This window comes from Micrasema longulum, unplaced genomic scaffold, assembly GCF_059751315.1.
Source record: "Micrasema longulum isolate JH-2025_06_02 unplaced genomic scaffold, ASM5975131v1 h1tg000927l, whole genome shotgun sequence".
Lineage (NCBI taxonomy): Eukaryota > Metazoa > Arthropoda > Insecta > Trichoptera > Brachycentridae > Micrasema > Micrasema longulum.
Window position 1 is genome coordinate 375,154 of NW_028278118.1, and position 23,931 is coordinate 399,084.

The 23,931-nt window shown below is 36.0% G+C and overlaps 1 protein-coding gene across 1 annotated transcript; it reads right to left on the reverse strand.

The window, feature by feature from the left end:
• Positions 1–8,116: 8,116 nt before the first annotated feature.
• LOC148278130 (uncharacterized) lies at positions 8,117–22,404 on the reverse strand. The gene is made up of 4 exons (XM_088231872.1): positions 22,178–22,404; positions 12,748–13,014; positions 10,273–10,542; positions 8,117–8,863 (listed from the first exon to the last, which is right to left on the reverse strand). Exons 2-4 carry the CDS (start codon positions 13,004–13,006, stop codon positions 8,277–8,279), a joined length of 1,116 nt encoding a protein of 371 aa, XP_088087998.1. The 5' UTR covers positions 13,007–13,014; positions 22,178–22,404; the 3' UTR covers positions 8,117–8,276.
• Positions 22,405–23,931: the final 1,527 nt, after the last annotated feature.

Consider the following 23,931-nt stretch of genomic DNA (forward strand, 5'->3'; position numbering starts at 1 on the left):
TAACATTTTCTTGTATACCCACGAACAGGCCATGCCTTTGTGGAATTTTCGTTTACTATTTTTCTATGAATAAATATTTCATTGATATGTAATTATGCTTTTTTTTTAATACTCTGTTTTATTATTATGTTTATTGTAAAAAAAACAACAACAATTTTTTTTTAAAAAAAGGTGGACCTCAGGAGAGGAAAGAATTACAAGTGAACTCTGGGATAAGATACAAGAATAGAGACAGTCAAAGAATGACCCCAGTAAAGAAGCTCAACAGGGTACGTTTTCTGATGGGAAGTTTAAATTTATCTTCAATTTTATCTACAAAGTAAAATTGAGTTTTCTGTATGAAAAATGGAATATATTTGCAATGTTTTTTTCTAAACATGTTCAATTACCGGTGAAAAAAACATGATTTAGGTCTCCCTCCTCAAACTGACATTCGCACATGGCCAGAATAGTTAGGAGTTTCGTAATAATCATCATCATTCCCTTTCGCACCTAATGGTGTATAAGGCACTGCATTGGTTTTTGCCACATGTGTGACAGTGATTACTCAAAATCTACGAAAGCTACCCTTTGGATATTTTTATCTGTTTTGTTATCCATAGTGTTGAAACAGTGCTTTATCTGTTTAATTTTTTTATTAAACAGATAAAGAACTGTTTACTTTTTAGTATGAACATTTTACAAATTTACTATTTTGCTCAATGTTTATTTTAATAAATTTATTGATAATATTTAGTTACTAGAATTTCACTCGTCCATGCACTTTGTAGCTGCAAGACGATTAGTAATCTAGCTTCAATTGGTAAATGTTATCGACTATCAAATATGTTAGGTTTTTGTTTAATAGTTCTCAATTTAAATTCTTATTGATTTTTGTGAGTTTTGTGAGAGCCACACCAGAGTATTGTTACTCTGGTGGGCACTAATAGCATAGTATATACTTTATCTTTATCTAGCATAGTATATAGCTATCTTTATATAAAGATAGCACAAGGGCTATAATCGCTCTCTATTTCGTTTTTCTCGAAATCTTCGGTCGTCACAGAGCGCTCTGTGCTTTAAAATAAATATTGTATACATTCCACTATTATCAAGATCTTTTATTTAGTAAGATCGCCGCCATATTTATTGAATTGGCTACAACACCAGCACACATTTTTCCAAAATATTTAAATTTGGTAAATGGGGTCTAGAATTCCAACCGTCCATGCGCTCAGTAGCTGCAAGACTTGTTGTAATCTAACTTCTTTTATAAACTTGTTTTTTATTTCGGTTTTTGAAATATAAACTTCATTGTCAAATAAAATGTAAATAGGGGCTAGATTTCTTACTGTCCGTAGCTGCAAGACGTGCTGTAATCTAGCTCCTTTATATCATAATTAGTTAATTATTATTTCTTAGCCAACAAATTTACTTGTGATATAGACATTTTTAATACAACAATTATTCATTTTAAAACGTTTTTAAATGGACTGTTTAAAACTAATTATTAAAGTCATTATAAAACTTTATTTTCATGCCAATTTTTCTCTGTTTTTGATGTGTATTTTTATTATCTTATCTCTGTGACTCGATTATGAACGCTATCTTTATCTGTATATATCGATACGGTATACTTAATTTCTGTACTATCTGCTTCTTACCTCGAAATGTTCTACCTGCTTGTCATATATACATCATATAAACAAACCAATAGAATGTCCGCAAACAATTAGTCCGCGTTCCTTACGTCATTAACATTAAAATAGTTCTCATTTTTATTTTAAATAGGCTTTTGTAATAAAAGGTGCTCACTTCAAAGTGATTATAAACTCCGATAAATCCCAATTCAAGCAAAAATGCTCACTTGAACATGAATTTTACATGACTTTTGGAAATCACCTAGACGGTACACTTAACGATCGTCTGTATGTATCTACCGATCTGTACCGATCGACTTCAAAGCCGGCTCCTATAACGTCTCGATACATACACTCGGAAATATAGTAAAACAAATGGAAATATTTTTTTTAGAGTGGTATCTTTCTGACGCATATAATCTGTGTCTGACGCCTAGATACTCTTATTTGTTAATAGGAGTGAACCTAGCGACATTTTTTCCACATCTAGGCGTTCGTTATATTAAAGTGACAGTTATGTCAGAATTTAATTCGACTCAAAACTTACGTATTTCTCTCTCATATTTTCAAAAGGCTTTTAAGAAAAAAAGTGCTAACCTCAAAACAATAAAAATTTGTAATAAATCATAATTAAAGGAAAAATTGCTCGGTGGAACAAAATTTTTGATACTTTTAATGCGTAGATAAACGTATCGAGGGGTTCTAGACTCGTCGGTATAAAATGATGTACTTACATCGAAACTTGATGGTGGGGGGCATCGGTACTATACCTTTGTAGTCGGTCGGGAGACTTTTATCTTCAACTATGACGTCATACTGAAGCTATGTCGTTTTAGAGCGTAGATATGTGTACCGTGACGTATGCTTTCCCTTGATTCATATCGATGTACCTACCCAAAACTTTTAAATTCCAACATATTTCTTACATCCATATTTTTATTTTTTATTATGCGAAGTTCCACTTTTTATTTGGCATTGTAGCATGCTTTGTTGTTTCTACCTGTATACAAAAAAGTGTTGTTTATTTTTTAAATTATTACTTACTATATTTGTAAACCTTACCTGTATATTTTTTGTAAATGCCCCTTGGGCGTATTATAAAATTAAATAAATAAATAAAAATAAAACACAATAAATAATTGTAATATGTCATAATTGGAGACGACGAACAAGAATCCCAACCATCTATGCTCTCTGTAGCTGCAAGACTTGCTGGGATATTTATTTATTGTACAGCGCCCTTGAGGTCGTTTTCACAAAAATGGCGCTATATGAACTATTTAGATATAGGTACACATATACACCAATCGCAGCGTATCTTTATCATTTTTTGGTTTCGTGATGGTAAGACGATCAGTCTCACGCTTCAGTTGGCAAATCCAGACTAGGAAATATTGTAGTACAATAATAACTTTTTCAATAAATGTTTCATGTCAACCTTATCGGGAATCAGATACAAAGAATCGGCCGACAAAGAGTTTTATTTTTAGATTCATCATTTTCTAATATATTGAATGAATAAAAACATTGAAAGGATTGAAAATGTTCGACGAAAAATTTTCAAATACCTAGATTATAAAAACAATAAAACGCTTTGCACTTTCAGCCAATATGCTGAGCAAAATTGATTTTTTTCTTTTGAAAATAGACGCACTTTACCTAAATTGTGCTATTTCTATGAATTACAAGCGGACCCGACAGACATTGTCCTGCCTGAACGTTAGCTTACCTGCTATTAGCTGGTTGAACAAACATTTTTTTCGTAATTAATTACACGCGTTATTAAGCTATTTATATATTCGTGATAAGGGTTTGTTTTTTTGTTTTATCTCCGCGTGTGATTGGCTAAGAGGCCTCATCGTGCTCAAATCAAAATCTTGCAAAAATCACTTCTCTAGTGCCACAATCTATGGAGAAAATACGTGAATGTGTGTTGATGAAGAAAAGTCAGACAGCGTTTTACCCTGAGCCTTCTAAAATTATGACACTGAGCTCTGAGCGTGGGCCATTCCTTTTTTAATAATTTATAAGTTTACCATTATATATATATATATATATATATATATATATAATTCCTCTGTACGTGTTATGTCACTGAATTCCTCCTAAACGGCTTAACTGATTTACGTGGGGTTTTCAGAGAAATATAGATCTTTGCGCCGTGCGTGTTCGTAGATATTAAAATCTTCAATATAATATGTAAAACAGAAGTAAGAACCATAAATGTTATATTTATCGATCCATTAGGGTTGCATTCGAGAAGGCATTTACAAAAAATGGAAAGATGTTGGTTTTTTGAGTATAAAAAAAGGTTTGTTTTTGAATGTTTACAAACAGCATTTGTTTTTTGTGGATCTCAATCAGATTCTTTCTTTAAATTCCTTATAATGTCTACCCATCTATTCATTTTTATTGGATTTTCAGTTTCAGATCAGTTGGTGAGAAGACTGGAGTTTGACGTTTGCAAAAAAAATGCCATATTTGAAAAAAATACTACTACTACTACTACTACTACTACCATCACGCCATTTCCCCGTAGGGGTAGGCAGAGAGAATGGACCGCCACACACGTCTATCCTGGCATACACTCCTAGCCTCTTCCACATTCATACATCTTGTCATACATGCCCTTCGGTTCTGTCTGCTTTTGACATGACCAGACTTAAGATTTTGGTTTATCTGATCATGCCACGTCTTCCTTGGTCGTCCTCGTCTAACGTTGCCGTAATTTTTTGGAATTCAACCATAAACAAGTACCTAGCTAGGTACCTACTTAAATTCAATATTATTTGAATATCAACAATTTTTAGTTTTGGAATTTAATCACAAACAAGTAACTAGGTACCTACTTATTAATGAAGTCTTTTTCCAACGTTCGGGCAGACGTCTGTCGGGTCCGCTAGTAGAATATAAATATGATGTGACATGACCATGAAAAGAAAATAAAATTGACATATGCTGATATTACGAAAACATGATTTTTTTATATTTTTTAATGTCTATTTGTTCCTTCCGTCCTAATCCAAGACCTTAAACCTACTTTTAACTGTACCAGGGATTTAATGTTTTGTAGTTTCTCAGTTAAAAGATTGAAGGATCTTAGACCAACATATAAGGAGTGCCTCTGTGCAAACTTAGTTCTGCATCCTGGAACTGACTACACTATCGGATCTATTGCTAATACGATTTAAATTCTTACTAAATAATTCCGCTTTTAAGTGAACATATTTGAGGCACTGAAATTAATTTAATTTTCTAAAACTAAGGAGTCCACTCTCTACGTATAGTTCATTAGTAGGGAAGAGTCAATGTTTTTTGTACATTATCGTAATTATATTTTTTTGTGCAATTTCTCCTGGGACTCCTCCCCGTCCTATTATACCATTTGTTATTGAAGATTGAATTAAAGCGTAATGTGCCATTTTTAATTTTTCTTTCGTTAAAATATTTTTCAGTCTTTGAAAAACATAAGATAAATATCAGAGTTGCTCTGTTAGTTTAGCTTATATGTTTTTCCCATTTTAGCCTACAATCTATGCATATATCCATTGATGAATTATGTGTCCAAATATTTATAGCTTTCCCCTGAACTTATTTTGTAGCACTTACTACAGATATCTTCATTACATTTGAAATCATGGATTTTAATTGACAAATTCCGTGAAGGGCCACTTTTGTTTAAGATTTGAAAAGGCAAATACGTAGTTCTTTCTTGATTTAAACTTGATTCAAATTAATTTGTTGCAAGCCAGTTATTAACTATCGTAACACTTTTTATAGCGTCACTAAAGGTTGACTCCCATGTTTTATTATAAATAATCAGTGTCATCAGCAAATGACAATATTTTTCCTTCTACTTTAAGATCACATAGAGTTCATTTGTGTATAAAAGAAATAATAGTTTCCATCCTTATGGAAGATAAGTTTTATTAGGCCTGCTTTTAAATCAGGTGATAAATCTGATGTTAGCAATTATAGGCCTATTTCAACATTATATTGTATCCCTAAAATGTTTGAAGCTATTATTGCTAGCAAAATCACGCCCATGTTTGAGAATATACTGATCGATGAACAGCATGGATTTAGATCTGCCAGATCAACCACCTCTAACCCGGTAAATTATACCCAGGTTATTGACAAAGCATTTGAGGATGGTTAACAGATTGACGTTCTCTATTCTAAGGCATTTGACAAAGTAGATCATACAATTCTTACATATAAATTACATGCCTTGGGAATAAGAGATCCATTACTATCATTTATTAAATCGTTTCTTACTGAAATAACTTGGCTTTATTAACAGAATATCCTCTGATTTTACTAACGTCCGTACAATCAAAACTCTTTATTGCTCAACGGTTCGCCCTCTTCTAGAATATGCCTCCGTGGTCTGGTCTCCATTCTGTGTCAATCGCATAAATCACATTGAATCAGTCCAACATCGCTTGCTTCGAAAAGTAGCGTGGATGCTTGGAATAGAGAGAGGTAATTATTCTTATGCTGATATAGAGTCAATGTTCAATATTTCTAGTCTTCAAAAACGTAGAACTAATATTGACTCTATATATATGTTCGGAATACTAAATGGTATAATCGATGTTCCATCACTGGGACAAGTTAAATTCAATATTCCGACTCGTAGGTTGAGAAACAATGACATACTGTTCATCGATCAGCATAGAACCAACTATGACCTTAATTCTCCAATGTCTTTGTCGTATTGTTAACTCAAGACGAGATCTGGACTTTTTTGGTTTAAGTTTACAAGGATTTAAACGAGCACTAAATAAATAGTTCAGATCTTTTCTTGATATCCCTTATGTTTGTCAATGCTTCTTTTTTTTTTATGTTTTAAACTATTATTTTATTTTAATATTTAAACCCTATTACACGTCTGGTTATATTTCAAAGATATTTATTGACTCAGTTCATGCAGTACAAGCACTAGGAAATTAAATAAATACAATATCGTTGGTTACACGGGTTGACAAACACTGACTTTACAGATTGAGAGGCAGCGGGGATATTGTTTCACGACACGGGATGGCCTGGGCAAAAGGACATAATATTGGGTTAAGACAGCCCAACTATCTGTTCCTAGTATTTATTTATTTATTTATTTATTTATTCACACTCTTTATCAAAATACAATTCCATATTCACTTTGCCCAGCTAACAAGGGTACATACCCCGTTCCAAGCTAGGCAATTACATTTTTATATATTATAATAGTTAACAAATTAATATAGAGCACAGACAAACAAAATATAAACTTATTCGGATACCCATTTTGATTCATATACATACAGACATACACATATATACACACATGTATTTATAAATATACACATATATACACATGTACATACACACACACACGTACATACACCCATGCGCATACACATACATACATTCATAAAAACATAGACAATTTATTTATGCGAAACTTCATGGTTGTCATCTATAAATATATATTTTTAAAATTATTCCTTATTTTTTATATTTTATTTTTGACATCCAGTAAGGTTCTCCAATCCGTGGCATGCATCAACTTTTCTGACTCCCTACGACCAATGTCATGAAAGAGCGAGGTCAACACCTTCCGTAACTTGACAACACTCCCGTCTTTCCACGATTCTGGCAAAAGGTTATGGACCTTTTTGCCTACGTTATAGTGTTGTCTCGATGCCAGAACAGTGTTGACCCCTTCACTTAGTATCAGATCCCTATTAGAGTATCTTGTATTATGGTTGTGGTTGACGCTTTGGTAAATAGTAATATGATGTCTCGCACCGTATTTAGAAGTTAGCAAAGAGTCTAACAGCCAGCATTCGTACTTCTTTGAGTAGGTACTCGGGATCAATTACTAGGATCTCGATTAATCAAATTATATGTCTGACCAAAGAACCCGGAGGAGCCAAATAAGGCAAGCAACTAGGTTAGCAAGGGTTGACAGTATAATATGACTGTACGGGATGAGAGCCAGGACGTAGCCTAGTACCAAAGAGTTCCAAAAAAGGAAAGGCAGCTGGTTCGCTAGGAGAGCCCTGAGTGGGTGCCCTTACCAAAAAGTACCAAGAAGTTAGATAAGCAGAAAGGTTAGAGGACGACCCGGAATACTCTGACTTCTGGAGTTAGAAATCCGCCTTATAAAGGCTAAAACCGAGGGGGGGATGAGAAATTTAGGGGTCTCGCAGGGTATGAGGTCAGCGCAGGTGGCTGGAGGGCATCGCATTAGAATGCGGCCGAATATGCAAACCTATACCATATGTTAGAGGAGTTGTTTATATGTAACTATCTCGTAAGAAAAGGATAACAATATGCGAAAAAATGTATAGGGAAAAAGCGCGTGCTATAACCCTATAAATTGTATACATGGACAATGTCCGTTAATAAATAAATAAAATAAAATAAAAATAGTGGACTCAAAATTGTCCCATGTGGGGGGATACATGAAATAAACCAGAGACTGACATTAAACAATAAACTACCAGACAAAACAAAAGACTCGGACAACGTTTATTAAAGATGTTAAAAATATTATCATTTAAAGTAGAATATGAATTTAAAAAATATTTTGTTAAATGTACATCATCCGTAAGGGTTCAAAAACAAATTTCAGAAGTTTCTTGCCGGTGTTAGTAAACACATGTGACTTTAAATTCTGTTCAATTGTTTCTCATCAGTATGAGTCAAGATGTGTCTTTTCAAATTCCTTTCGATTGAACATTTATATTGGCACTCTGAGCATGAGAATGGTTTCTCACCAGTATGAGTAAACGAGTGTCTTTTTAAATCACTTGTGCGTGCACATTTATATTGGCACTCTGAGCATGAAAATGGTTTCTCGCCAGTATGAGTAAACATGTGTAATTTAAAAACACTTTTTGTTGAACATTTATATGGGCATTCTAAGCATGAAAATGGTTTCTCAACAATATGAGTTAACTTGTGTAATTTCAAATCTCCTTTATTTGAACATTTATATTGGCACTCTGAGCATGAGAATGGTTTAATAGTATGAGTAAAGATGTGTGATTTTAAACTACTGCTTTGTGAACATGTATATTGGCATTCTGAGCATGAGAATGGTTTCTCACCAGTATGAGTCAATACGTGTGAGTTTAAACTACTTCTTCGTGAACATTTATATTGGCACTCTGAGCATGAGAATGGTTTCTCATCAATATGAGTCGACTCGCGGGTTTCTGAACAATGAAAATCGTTTTGCATCGCTTGTAAACCTGAAACAACAACAAAAACATTAGGACTAGACTACTTCCAAGGAGAGATGGTTTTTTTTATAAGAATAGCAGTAACAGTTACCGTTTCACAAATAAAACTGTTTCGTAAAGACGAAAAATAACAGATTAGTGCAGTGTGCGATACCTCTCCCCTCAAAAACCCTAATGGGGGGGTTATTACGGACGGCCACAATAATGTAGCTCCATCTGAGGTTTCCGATGTAGTCCACAAGTTTGCCAACCGGAAATGGAGCTGGGTTGTTCACATAGCCAGAACCACAGACTCTAGATGGAATTAAGGAGCCCTGAAATCGCGACGCAGAATAGACAGAAAAAGTGTCAGCAGGCCTCAGGCAAGGTGTTCTAATGCCGCAAGACGGGTTACTGGAAGTGGTTGGAAGATAGGGAGACGTGGAAGGGGAGGTCTGTGTTCACCATTGGACAAGGGACAGCTGATGACGATGTTTTACTAATATACAATTAAATATTAAATCCAACAATGTTTGAGTATGTAAAAATGCTTGCACTTTACACACTGTGTAACATTCACCATTCTGCTCATATTCGAACACCTACATTCCTTAAATTAAAATCTGTTGATGTTTATGAAGTTGAAGAGATGACACTTTTATTTATTCGGGTGAGATTCATCAAATTGAATTATTTCACTCACGTACTAGGCAACGCCTGAAAATTCCATTTTTTCTATTTCTATACTTTTTTATGGACCAGGTGGATTTATCAACAGTATTTTGAGTTTGTCAAAAATTTTTGAAAATCTCTTTAACTTCACAAACAGATGAAAGAAATGAAGGAATATAGATGATTAAATATGGGCAGAGTGGTGAATGTTACACAGTGTGTCAAGTGGCCACTTAAACCAGCCAATGACAGGTCATAAGCCCTGTGTTTGCCAAGGCTTCTATATTTCCATCTCTACAATGTTCTCAATGTCTGTTGTAATATGTTCCTTTTTACAATGTTTATCTGAAAGGTTTTTACACGCTTTCACGACACAAGCAGGCATTTTGGTTTCGATCCTAAACGTCACGCCTGGCTGGCTGTCGAAATACGACTAAATACGCGTTGGGTATATGTCAATGTTTGGAGTATTATCATTAATACCGACTACCAAATAAAAACAAGATTTTGTTTATCAATGAGATGGAAAAAGTCTCAGAGACGTCGACAAAAATGATTCTATGCCCTTGATGGGCGATATGATGTTAATATAAACCCCTTGGGTCATAATAATGGAATCGTTCTAAGATATGAAAACATGATGACCTCACTATGATTGTGGGATAAGATGAATTGCGACGTAACGAGGGAAGCAGTTGTACAGCAGAGGACAGTCAGCTCGTGCTTGGACCATGTTTATATTCGCGACAGAGAGAAGTTTTACTTACTTGGGGCGATTTCATTTCTACGAGATGGATCTAAACATTCTTGTTTGATATCAGGATAGTCTAGATCAATCTTTGTGTGGATAATTACATCACTGGTTTTCCTAGGCTGGTCAGTACTGGTCCCCGGTTCAGCCTTTACGGCAGCAACACCTGGCTCCTCACTTCCGTGGGAACATGGAGCCCCTTCCCCAGTACGGAGAATATCTCCTTCTACATCGCCAGTCCCCGGTTCAGCCTTAATATTGACCGAAGCTATTTCCATTGTTTTTCCTTTGAGAAATACAAAGCAACTATCATAAAAATTATACAAAATACGTTAAAAATTAAATAATGCAAAAGCGCATTGGTCGGGATTTCAGTTCTGCGTTTATTAAAGTAAACTTATTAACATAAAAGAGCTAGGTTACAACACGTCATGTAGTTATTTTATTTATTTCTCTCTATATTTAAGTCTGTTAATATTACTGTTTAGATAAACAATTATTTATAATTATTTAATTCAATCTTCATACTTTCAGGCATTTTATAATACAGTTTGAGCCGCTTCCACATTGTTTATACAGAGTTTTTGTGTTTTTTTTTATATTGAAATGAAAACCATAACAGAAAAGCGGATAACATATTTTCGTTGAGTGACGTTAGCAGGCCCCTCATTAGCTCAGGGGCAATATTGTGGCGCTATGAAATCGAGTGGTTTCGGCACTTTATTAAAATATATAATAATATTTTAGCATTGGGTGGATTGATGGCGGTTACCGATTGCAATCATGATAGACTGTCTTAAAATAAAACTCCTAATGCCTGGTGTATCTCTATAATTGACAGTACAGACAACAAATTGTATGAGCCCTAAATTTATCAGAATTGCAATTGCAAATTGGTTCACTTCAGAGAAGAGAGATTAAATCTTTTCTTTTATGAACAAAACGAACACAAAAAAACCATCACGCCGTTTCCCCGTAAAGGCAGAGAGGATAATACGCCACATCACTCTATCTTTGCATACAGATCTCGCTTCCTCTACATTCATAGATCTTTTTATGCACGCGCGCCGATTATTTATACTTTTGACACGTTTATCTTCAAGTATTTGTTGGATTTGGTCAATCCATGCCTTTCTCGATCTTCCTCTATTTCTGCATCCATCAACATTCGCATTGAAAAGCCGTTCTTTCGCTGTCCATTCGCTCTACATGTCCAAACCAGCGCAGAGCTCCTTTCTTGATTTTGTCGATAGTGCTTATTCCAGCCGTACATAATGTACGGGTCTCTACATTTGTGCATCTATCGTACATAGGTTTACCACACATTCGCCCGAGAGATCGCATTATGACAGCATTCATCCTACTTTCATTCCTGTTTTTACAAGTCCATACTTCGCTCCCATACATCAGGGTCGGCACCAGGACTCCACTGTGAACGGCTAATTTTGCCTCTTGCGATAAACGTTTATTTGCCAAGGTGGATTTAAGTGCATCGTTCACTTTTTTCTTACTTTTTCTTTTCTTACTTCTTTTATACATTCATAAAGATTATAAATATTTGAAAAACAATAAAATTAAGTAATTGTATAATTTCGAAAACGGATTCCTATAAGTGTAACCCCGTAACTTAGAAGAGCTTCGCATTTGCCGCTAGGCGTAGTTTGACGTTTACAAAAAATATTTATATTTCGATATGAATTATTTTAACCTTTTTTAATCACTCGTGAACAAATATTTACAAACTAAAAGTTACACAATCCTTTTGCCAATGTTCATACAAAAGTTTTTTTACACGCTTTTATGACAAAACACGCATTTTGGTTTCGACTCTAAACGTCACGCCTGGCTGGCGGTCGAAGAACGACTAAATACGCGTTGGGCATGGCCGAACGTGTGGGCATGAGTTAATGAATTAATATCTCAATGTTTGGAGTATTATCATTAAAACATGGGGAAAAAATTACATATTCTCAATTGGTACACGTGCACACATTGATATATATTATATATCTAACACATTTGCTCGGATGAGGCGTTCGGATTTGTTTATTACCTACGGGACCCTGGTTATTGCATTTTTTCTACCATGGGTACCTATATTGTTCCGGCGCCAGAACAACGACTGAACCGACCGCGTGCACATGTGATTTCTCATATTCTCACCGCGATCGCAAAAAGATATTTTGCCATCAATAAGTATTAAATCTACTGTGTTTATAATTCGTCAAGTGCCCCTCCTTCCCGACAGCGAGGTTGGATCTGATCCTGACTGCCGCGACAGAAGTACCAGCAATAGAGGGAAAAATGGGATTGGTAAACCTTTTGGATCATAATAATGGAACCGTTCTAAGACGCGAAAACATGATGACCTCACTTGGATTGTTGTATAAGATGTATTGCGACGTAACGAGGGAAGCAGTTGTACAGCAGAAGACAGTCAGCTCGAGCCTGGACCATGTTTATACTCGCGACAGACATAAGTTTTACTTACTTGAGGCGATTTCATTTCTACGAGAGGGATCCAAACATTCTTGTTTGATGTCAGGATAATCTATATGCATCTCAGTGTGGATTATTATAGCACTTATTCTAGGCTGGTCAGCACTGGTCCCCGGTTCAGCCTTTACGGTAGCAACACCTGGCTTCTCACTTCCGTGGGAACATGGCGCCCCTTCCTCAGTACGGAGAATATCTCCTTCTCCATCGCCAGTCCTCGGTTCAGTTTTGATAAATACCGAAGCAATTTCCATTGTTATTCCTACGAGAAATACAACAAAGTAAATATTTGTATAATGTCAAAGTAAATATCCTGTAAATTATACAAAACTAGCAGGTAACTAGTTCTCTATAATCTCGAGTACCTAGGAATATCACCCCTTTGGACCTAACATTCTTTTTGTTGGGAGCATTCTATCTACTATATATATGAAAGGCAGTGTTTGTACGTGTGCCCCCCATGCGCGGCCCGTTCATAGAACGCATGGAATCATTGGTTCCCTAAGTTTTAGCAAATAATGTTTATAAAATAGCATATTTAATAAATTAATTATCAGTCATAATACCTAACATTAAGATTACTATAAACAAATTATGTAATAATAATTTGATTAATCATTGCGATAAATTGTGAAGTAATATGACTATCGCCTTACAATATGTTAAAAAGCGACGTAGCCTCCGGCACACCCATTTACCAGCGCTGTCAAGCGCTGTCAAGCGCGTACTGATCGGCAAGTACTTGCTACCGGCTGGCTGGGTATCGATTTAAAGAACGATCGCGATGGAAGCAAATTCGAAATTCCGTTCCAGCGCCGTACTGATCGCGCAGTCCGGGCGCAGGCGCAGACTTAAATCCTCAGTAGGCAACGGAAGCATTTGAAGCATAACAATACATTATTTTCCATGTGATGCGAACGCAATACCGCGACGCGCCGCACAGCACAGAGATGCGATTTTGGTATTTTGGCGCTGGTCATAATAGTTTAATAATTATTTTGTGGTAGAGTAGGAATAAAAAATTAAATCTAGAGTTTAATTCAAACATTACATAAATATAATGTTGATTCGTTGTAAGAAAAAAGATTATAATCTACATATATTGATTTTTTGGGTTCAAATAATGACCAATTATTTTTCGTTGGAAAGCCATGTTTTTTAACAAGATAATATTTATTTTGGTTTCACTGCATTTTAGTCAAATAAAATATAATTCCACAAAATACTTCGCAGTTTTTTACTATAGTATATATAGTGAAGTTGGTTAATTTGATATTACAGTTTATTCCTAGATATGTACGATTATTGTTTTTATTTCTAATCATACGGATAAAGTATTTAGTTTGTCTTTAATTTTTTAAGGGCAGTGTATATTATTATGTACCAATTACTTTATATATTGATTGCTTCCCTAATTAAAAACCCCACCGCACGCTCCTGGTGCCCTCGATATACGAAATTACTATTGGACCGATTTACCTGCGGTTTTTTGTAAAATGATGAGCTTTGCCTTGGGTATATATATAGCTCTTAAAATCTTCAGTCCTTTAATCCGATCAGTAAAAAAAAGTGAGGGGAGTAAATGTTTTATTCATCGACTTATATGCACTTGGCTGCATTTGACGATAGTACATATACTTAAACAAATTGGGGATGTTATTTTTTGTATTTAATAAAGTTTATATTTAAATATTTACTATCATTAGTTTTTTATGGATATCAATCAGATTCTTTCCTTAAATTCCTTATTATTTCTGCCCATTTATTTATTTTTTACTGGAATTTTGGTAATACAACAATAATATTAACTGACATTCATTTTTTAATATAACATTCCTACATTACGTGCATCCCTGTTGGTAAAAGTAACAGAGTTTGACCAATACCTACTTATTTGCTGATTGACAGATAAGTGATTTTTTTTATTACTAAATCAATGTGTAGATATTCGGTTTTGAAATTGTGGCGGGTCGACAACGACGGCACGAGCCGAACATTGCCGAACGCCGACGTAGAGCGTACGAACGGGCCAAACCGGCTTCGAGAATACTACCGGATTCCGACCTCACCGCACGCGTCTTCGAGGCACAAAATTACCGCCAATTTAGATTTACCAACTTCATTTTATTTTGCCTAATATAGTTATTAGAATCCTTCTTTCAATGTGTTAGCTTCAGTAGTTTAGTTTCGTGAATAAATCTTAGTGTAAAACGTAAGTACCCTGTTTTACTTGCTCTCATTCTGTGCACCCACATAACTTTGTACATCACAAAATTAGGCCACCAACTAGGTGCCGACATAAAAGTGGTATACCCCGACGTTTGAACACGAAAACACAACATTAAACAATCAATCACGGTGACCCCATTCAAATTCCATAAAAATTGCGCAAAATTTCAGACAGAAATATCTTCGCTTGACAAAATTGTACAACAATTACTTTTTTTCGGTCGGTACATGAAAAATTTAAAATTTCATTTTTAATTTGATTGCACTTTTAATTTATTTGTAATTAATCAAGGTTAATCTATTTCAAGGTTAACTTATTGTAAGGTTAATTAATTTAGTATAATAGAATTATATTATAATAATTATAATATATAATAGAATTAGATTTTTCAAAGACCGAGCGAATCGAGTGAATTTTTCTGTCGGTAACAATCTTCAATGTAAATGTAACTAATGTAAATGTAATTAATGTAACTAGTGAATTGATTAAACTGTGATTAATTTCTTAACAATATTACTCGGCCGGGATTAATTCAAACAGGTGATTCATAATTTAACTAAAATTATTATAAACAAACATAATATAATACGTTCGAGCGACTCGCTCACCAAAAATCGCACGCCGAGTAATACATTCCTACAACACATATAAATTTTATTTTTTTTTTATTTTTCTTGAGTCGAACACACAAACAATTCACACGAACATTTACATAGGGTGCCAGATTGAGTAGAGGTACTTACAGGGTACCGGAACATAATTATTTTTGACAAATATTATATGGCGAGACAAGCGTGACGTAGGCATCCGAAAGTTTTCTCCTTGTGAACGCACTGCGGGAGTAAGTTTTTTTTTTTACCAGCGAAATCTATCGGAAATATTTTTCAGCTGGCGCAGTCGTTCACAATACTTGCAATTTGTAAAATTTTATTTTTGTAAACAACTTGAAACTATCAAACAAACAGATATTCGGGCGGCTAAGCCGACGAATGTTTAACTTAGTACGTGGACATTAGTATCCATACTTTTTTTCTATATACATTATATCGTGTGACTGTACTATATATGTTTATATTTTTAACCTAGGCTATGCATGTTATTATGTGTTACAGATTTGAAGTTTTACCATAAACATTTTTAAACTTGATATATTGTACAACGGACAATCAAAAGGAATATTAATATTGAGGGGACCACTCAGGCTTGGAGAATACAAATACCTAATAGTTGGAAAATGTGTTCCGCCGTATGGTAAAATAATTATTTAAATTTTCTGTTTTTAATTTTCTTTTCTATAACTTGCACAGTACATACATAACAAATAGTGACTCTGACATTTAAAAAATAAATATTTTTGTTTGAAATTTAAATTTAAATTTAAATTTAAATCTAATAATTTAAACTTAACTTTTTAATACAACTACACTCATTATTGAATACTTTTATTTCAATATTTTAACTTATACTGTAATCATTATTACATACATTTTTCTGAATTTTTTTTTTTAAAAACGAATATTTTTAAACTGTAAACAATGGCTAACAAGGACAACACTGACTTGACAAATATCAACACAGCAAACAACATGTTCCACACGGATAGGATTAGCGTTAAACTACCACAGCTATGGGTGAACAACATCGAACTTTGGTTTAAACAGATAGAAGCACAATTCGAGTTGGCAAACATAGTTTCAGAAGACGCACGTTATAGTCACTTAGTGTCAAAACTTGAACAAACGCACATAGAACAAGTTTCAGATATTTTACTCATGGAACCGAACCGAGCAAAATATACGAGGCTGAAGGAAGCTATAATCCAACGCATGGGCTGTCCACAGGACAGAAGGAGAGAAAAACTGTTTTCTTCCTTACAGCTTGGGGATCGAAACCCATCCAGCCTACTTAGAGAGATGCGGACGCTAGCAATAGGTTTACAAATAGACGAAACGACGTTGCAATACTTGTGGATACAACAACTGCCCAAGACGATCCAAGCGCATTTAGCCATAAGCGAAGATGACTGGGATAGGCAAGCGACGATAGCAGATCGCCTAATACAGGTGTACACACAGGATAATGTAGCGGTAGTAGGTACCAACAATAAAAATAACATTTGTAGTTTAGAACAGTCCGTACAAGCTCTAACCCATAAGGTAGAGAGTTTATTTCACACAATCAACAAACAGCATAGTCACAACAACAATAACAATAGATTCAAACACACAACAAGTAACAGCAGTAACAATTTCAATAACAACAAATACAACAACAATTTCAACAAAACAAGCTATAGGGCCAACGGAAATAACAAGAAAACTATTCTTTGTTACTTCCACACAAAATTTGGCGATCAAGCTAAGAAATGCGTCACACCATGTGAATTTAAACCGCATCTAGCTTCAAAAAACTAGATGGTCGAATCATAGCGGAGGCGGCTGATTCAACCAACACAACACGTCTCTTTGTTAAAGATCGTGATACCGGTGTGTCATACCTCGTTGACTCCGGATCGGAAATATCATTAATTCCTAGATCTTTACACAAACGCCATGGAGAAAAGTCTAAGCTAATTCTCTATGCAGCGAACGGGACTACGATCCAGAATTTCGGAGTTACCACGGTAACACTGAATCTGGGATGTAAACAAATGTTTACATGGAAGTTTATAATAGCGGATACGACACGCCCTATTATAGGAGCAGATTTTCTCCACAACTTCCACCTGTTAGTAGATGTTAGGAACAAACAGTTAGTAGACAATACAAACGGCAAGATAGTCAGAGCATTTGACATCTCCACAAACAACAACATAACATGTTCCATATCATTAACAGACAAAACCAACATTTACCACTCACTCATATTGAAGTATCCACAACTAGTAGATATCAATAAACCATACGCAGGGCTGGATAAACACAACACAATCCACCATATAGATACCCGTGGCAAACCCGTTATGTGTAAGACTCGTCGGCTGTCCCCAGAACTACTGAGGCAGGCGAAGCAAGAGTTCGATCACATGGTGGCTCAAGGTATTTGTAGACCCTCCAAGAGTGAGTGGGCCTCTCCATTGCATATGGTGAAGAAGAGCGATGGTACTTATCGCCCTTGTGGCGATTACCGTAGCTTAAACGCACAGACGGTACCTGATCGTTATTCCTTGCCACATATCCACGATATATGCAATGACTTATTTAACTGTAAAATTTTTTCCAAAATTGACTTACAACGAGCATATCACCAAATTCCAATTAATGAAACTGACATTAAAAAGACAGCTATAACCACACCATTCGGGTTATTTGAATTTGTAAGAATGCCATTCGGACTATCATGCGCTGCACAAACATTCCAACGTCACATCAACGAAGTCACAAGAGGTCTAGAAGGAGTACACGCATATATCGACGATATATTGATCGCTTCACCAGACGAAGAAACACATGTGGAACACTTAAAAGCTTTGTTCCAGCGACTTCAAGATCATGGAATGGTGGTAAACCCATCTAAATGCGAGTTTGCCAAGAAAACACTGTTATTTCTTGGTTATGAAATTTCGGCTGAAGGCATCGGACCCTCGCCAACAAAAGTGGAAGCCATCACGAACCTCAACAAGCCAGAAACCATTAAGCAGTTGAGAAGATTCTTGGCCATGGGAAACTTCTACCGAAGATTCATACCACGAGCAGCACACAAATTGATACGACTACACGATTACCTCAAGGGAGCAAAAAAGAATGACAACAGAAAAGTAGAGTGGAACGAAGTCACTACACACGATTTCGAAGAGGTCAAGAACTCGCTGATCAACGCCACTAAGCTTAGCTACCCAGAGGAAAGCAGCAAGATGTCAGTGTGGACAGACGCCTCAGATTACGCAATCGGAGGCGTGCTACAACAAACCACAGACGGCATCAACTACAAACCGATAAGTTTCTTCTCAAAAAAGTTGAACAAGGCTCAGTGTTCATATAGTACGTACGACAGGGAACTACTAGCCATTTTTGAGACTGTAAGGTACTTTCAACATTATCTGGAGGGCAGAGAATTCTGTATATACACGGACCATAAACCACTACAATTCGTGTTTAGAAGGAAAAGTCACGACAAAGAAAGCCCCAGACAACTCAGATATCTAGACTACATCTCACAGTTCAGCACGGACATCAAATACATAAAAGGAGAAGACAACGTCGTCGCCGATACCTTATCAAGAATCGACATGATCGAACAAGAGGCAAACATATCGTTCGAAAAGATCCATAAAGAACAAAGGCAGGACAACGAACTACTCGCACTCTTGGACGACAAGAACACTGCTCTGAACCTGATCAAAACCAACATGCAGGGACAAGAAATCGTCTTCGATCTCAACAAAGGCAACATGCGACCGTACATCCCAAAAACGCTACAGAGATCTTTCTTCAACCAAGTGCATAACCTCAACCATGCAGGAGCCGACGCCACGACCAAGACCATCAGTCAAAGAGGCGTCTGGAAAAATATGAAAGCAGACTGCGCAGCTTGGACGAAGGCCTGCATACCCTGTCAGAAGAGCAAAGTCAACAAACACACGAGGACACCGATCATCAAGATCGACATGCCGAGACAGAAATTCTGCGTGGTCCATGTCGACCTCATCGGACCTTTTCCACCATCAGAGGGACTGAGGTACTGCCTCACATGTATCGACCGATACACTCGATGGGCGGAAGTAATCCCTATCGCAGATATCCAGACCCACACAATCATCAGAGCCATCTGGGACAACTGGATTGCGAGATACGGCGTACCGGAGAAAATTATAACTGATCAGGGTAGGCAATTCATGTCTACGGACTTTAACTTGTTTTGTTCCAGATCAGGCATAGCACACTCCAACACGACGCCTTACCATCCACAAAGTAATGGCATGATCGAGCGATTTCATAGAACGCTGAAGACGGCCATTAAAGCTCACCACCCTGTTCCGTGGACAAAATCGATCAGCACCATACTACTCGGACTGAGGGCCACACTGCGCACGAATGCAGAGCACTCAGTAGCAGAGATGCTGTATGGGTGCAAACTAAAGTTACCAGCAGACATCCTGGAGCAGACGAACGACTACATTGACCCAGACTCCTACACTAGGCAACTGGTAAATTTCATGCAAAACGTCAAACCAAGGCCAGTCGAGCACCACAATAAAGGTAACGTTTTCATCCACCCGGAACTAAAGAGAGCCACACACTTGTTTCTGAGGGACGACAGAGTGTACAAACCCCTGATGCCGAACTACAAGGGGCCCTACAAGGTCATCACCAGGGCGGAAAAGACGGTAACACTGGACGTGGATGGCGAACATAAAAAGGTTTCGCTGGACAGGTGCAAGCCGGCGTTCCAGACAGCGGAAGAACGAGCCAGTCCAGCAGAAACGGAAACACCAACAGAACAACCGGCATACACAACGCGTAGCGGCAGGAGGGTGATACAGCGTCAGTTTTGAAAAACAGATTTCAAAACTTGGAAGGGGGCTGTGTGGCGGGTCGACAACGACGGCACGAGCCGAACATTGCCGAACGCCGACGTAGAGCGTACGAACGGGCCAAACCGGCTTCGAGAATACTACCGGATTCCGACCTCACCGCACGCGTCTTCGAGGCACAAAATTACCGCCAATTTAGATTTACCAACTTCATTTTATTTTGCCTAATATAGTTATTAGAATCCTTCTTTCAATGTGTTAGCTTCAGTAGTTTAGTTTCGTGAATAAATCTTAGTGTAAAACGTAAGTACCCTGTTTTACTTGCTCTCATTCTGTGCACCCACATAACTTTGTACATCACAAAATTAGGCCACCAACTAGGTGCCGACATAAAATCAACGTCGATTTTTGATTAAGTTTATTCTCCATGCTTGTCACACGTACAAAATACTATTCGAAAGTGTGAGTGAAAAAGAAAAATCAAATTTTGACTTGAATTCTGTGACAGTTTTCTTGACAGTCTTCTTCAAGTTAAGTTTTTTTGCCATCCATTTACTCTACATGTCTAAACCAACGCAGCACTACATCGTATTGTTAGAATCTTGATTTAGTCGATAATGCTTGTCTCAGCCTTATATAATGCAAGAATCTCGACATAGTCGAAATCTGCTATTTATTAAATCTTCAAATAGCAACTTTTGTTTTTATACCTCAATGTCCAGAAACTCATCTCAAAGCTTAGAATTCTTTGGAATAGATCTTCCAGCTTATCATACATCTCATCGCCACTAAAACAGTGGATGCAGATGGATTGGCATGGTTTAGATCAAAATCTTACATGTTTATCGTGCTATGAATATATTGTATACCATTATTGCATTGTCCTTCTTTGTCTTTGCTACATAGTTTTATGTTATTTTTATTCAGTTTCTTGCAAATACTCGTATAATTCTTCGTGCAACTGTTGTATTTGACTTAGGCCGTATGCATAAATAATAAATCAACATGTTTACCTTTGATATATTGTTTTAGCCTACATTCGCCTGAGAGATCGTATTTAGATAGAATTCAGCTTATTTTCATCTTTGTTTTTCGGATTAAAAAAACAAAGCACATTTGGCTAAAATTGGATATGAAGGTTTTGTAAATCAATATTCCGTGCGTTAAAAACGTGTTTGAGTAAGTTTTGCGAACGCGCCCGCACTAAATAATCGACCTTGACATGATTAGATTAAATAAAAAAAATATATATTTATAAACCAGTGTTTAAAAACACACCCATAGCTAAAAATTAAATTCATATTATATTTTTACTATTAAGAATCGCAGCGAAATTCAGACGAACGCAGAAGCATCCTGTGTATATTTAATTACCATATCATTAGCAACTAACAAAGCAATAGTTGTCTTTGTCACGCGTCTGAGCGCGAGAGAGATATATTATTTTCATAATGCGTATGCCGTGCGATGTCATACTATACGCTTATTCACAGACACTACACAATACGTTCATGTAAGTTTTGCGAACGCGTCAGCTTTAAATAATCGACCAGTAAAGTGCGCGTGTTGCTCACTTCAACACACTGCAGTACGGCGTGGTGTCACCGCTAAAGCATATATAATCTGCGCTATAAACCTAATAAGTCGGGTACCTGACACCCGGCATAAGGAAAGGAAAGCAACATATGTTGTTCTACTTTACATACTAGAATTGTTACTTACTTTTGTATGTAAAAACTTAGTTTAATCGTCTAATTATATTGTTGGATTTTGTATCTTTGATATGAGGACGCGCGCTGCTGGGCGCTTGACAAGAGAACCACAGATAATACTACATATAGATGTTGTGGTAAGTCAGGAATGGCTATAAACGCCATAGAGTACTAATTTATGGCAGGACCTACCTGATTGTTTCAGCATTTGACAGCCATATACCATTAGAGCAATGAGTTATTTATTTTTATTTTTTATGGCACTTTAATATTTTTTTAATCTATTTTTTTTAAACCCACTTTTACAGAAAAATATAGTTACACAATCTTATAAATAAAATAAAATAGCAACAATATATTTAATAAATCCACCTGGTCTATGAAGAAGTATAGAAATTGAAAAAAATAACATTATCAGGCATTGCCTAGTATGTAGGTGAAAAAATCAATTAGATGAATCTCACCCGCATAAATAAAGGTTTCAGCTCTTTAACTTAACAAACATCAACAGATGAAAGAATTGAAGGAATATAGATGTTAAAATATGGGCAGAATGGTGTATGTTGAACAGTGTGTAAAGTGGCCACTCAAACCAGCCATTTACAGGTCATAAGCCCTGTAGATGCCTAGACTTCTATATTACCTTCTTTTAAATGTTCTTCATCTCTGTTGTAATATGTTAATATTAACAGCTCCCCAGAGAGTTTAATCCGGTCCTTGTCTACAAAAATTTGGACAAACTCAAAATATTGTTCATAAATCACAGAAATCTTTAATCCGAGTCATCTTAAAAAAAACATTTCGCTATCCAAGTGACTTGCTCTTCAAAGAATTCAGAGTACTGAATATTATTCAACAGTATATATTGAGAACGGTAGTGGTTACACACATAAAGAGAGACATTTACCCGAGCGTCAACCACAACCATAATACAAGATACTCTAATAGGGATCTGATACTAAGTGAAGGGGTCAACACTGTTCTGGCATCGAGACAACACTATAACGTCGGCAAAAAGGTCCATAACCTTTTGCCAGAATCGTGGAAAGACGGGAGTGTTGTCAAGTTACGGAAGGTGTTGACCTCGCTCTTTCATGACATTGGTCGTAGGGAGTCAGAAAATTTGATGCATACCACGGATTGGAGAACCTTACTGGATGTCAAAAATAAAATATAAAAAATAAGGAATAATTAAAAAAATATATATTTATAGATGACAACCATGAAGTTTCGCATAAATAAACTGTCTATGTTTTTATGAATGTATGTATGTGTATGCGCATGGGTGTATGTGTGTGTGTATGTACATGTGTATAAATGTGTATATTTATATATATGTGTGAATATATGTGTATGTCTGTATGTATATGAATCAAAATGTGTATCCGAATAAGTTTATATTTTGTTTGTCTGTGCTCTATATTAATTTGTTAACTATTATAATATATAAACAGCGCACTAAATTTGGTGAGCGCGCATTTGCGGTCGCAGGCCCTATGGCATGGAATGCTCTCCCAGCAGAGGTGCGAGGCTGTGAAAGTGAAGTGATGTTTCGGAAAAAACTTAAAACCCACTTGTTCTCTAAATCATTTGAATAAATCCGTAGCACGTGACAACAAAATAAATTATTTTAATCAAATTACAAATTTAAAGCTTCAATTAAATTAACTTAACAGTAGAATCACCATGTAAAGCGCCCTTGAGGTATTTTATTACGAAAATGGCGCTATATAAATTATCCACAATAAATAAACATGTAATTGC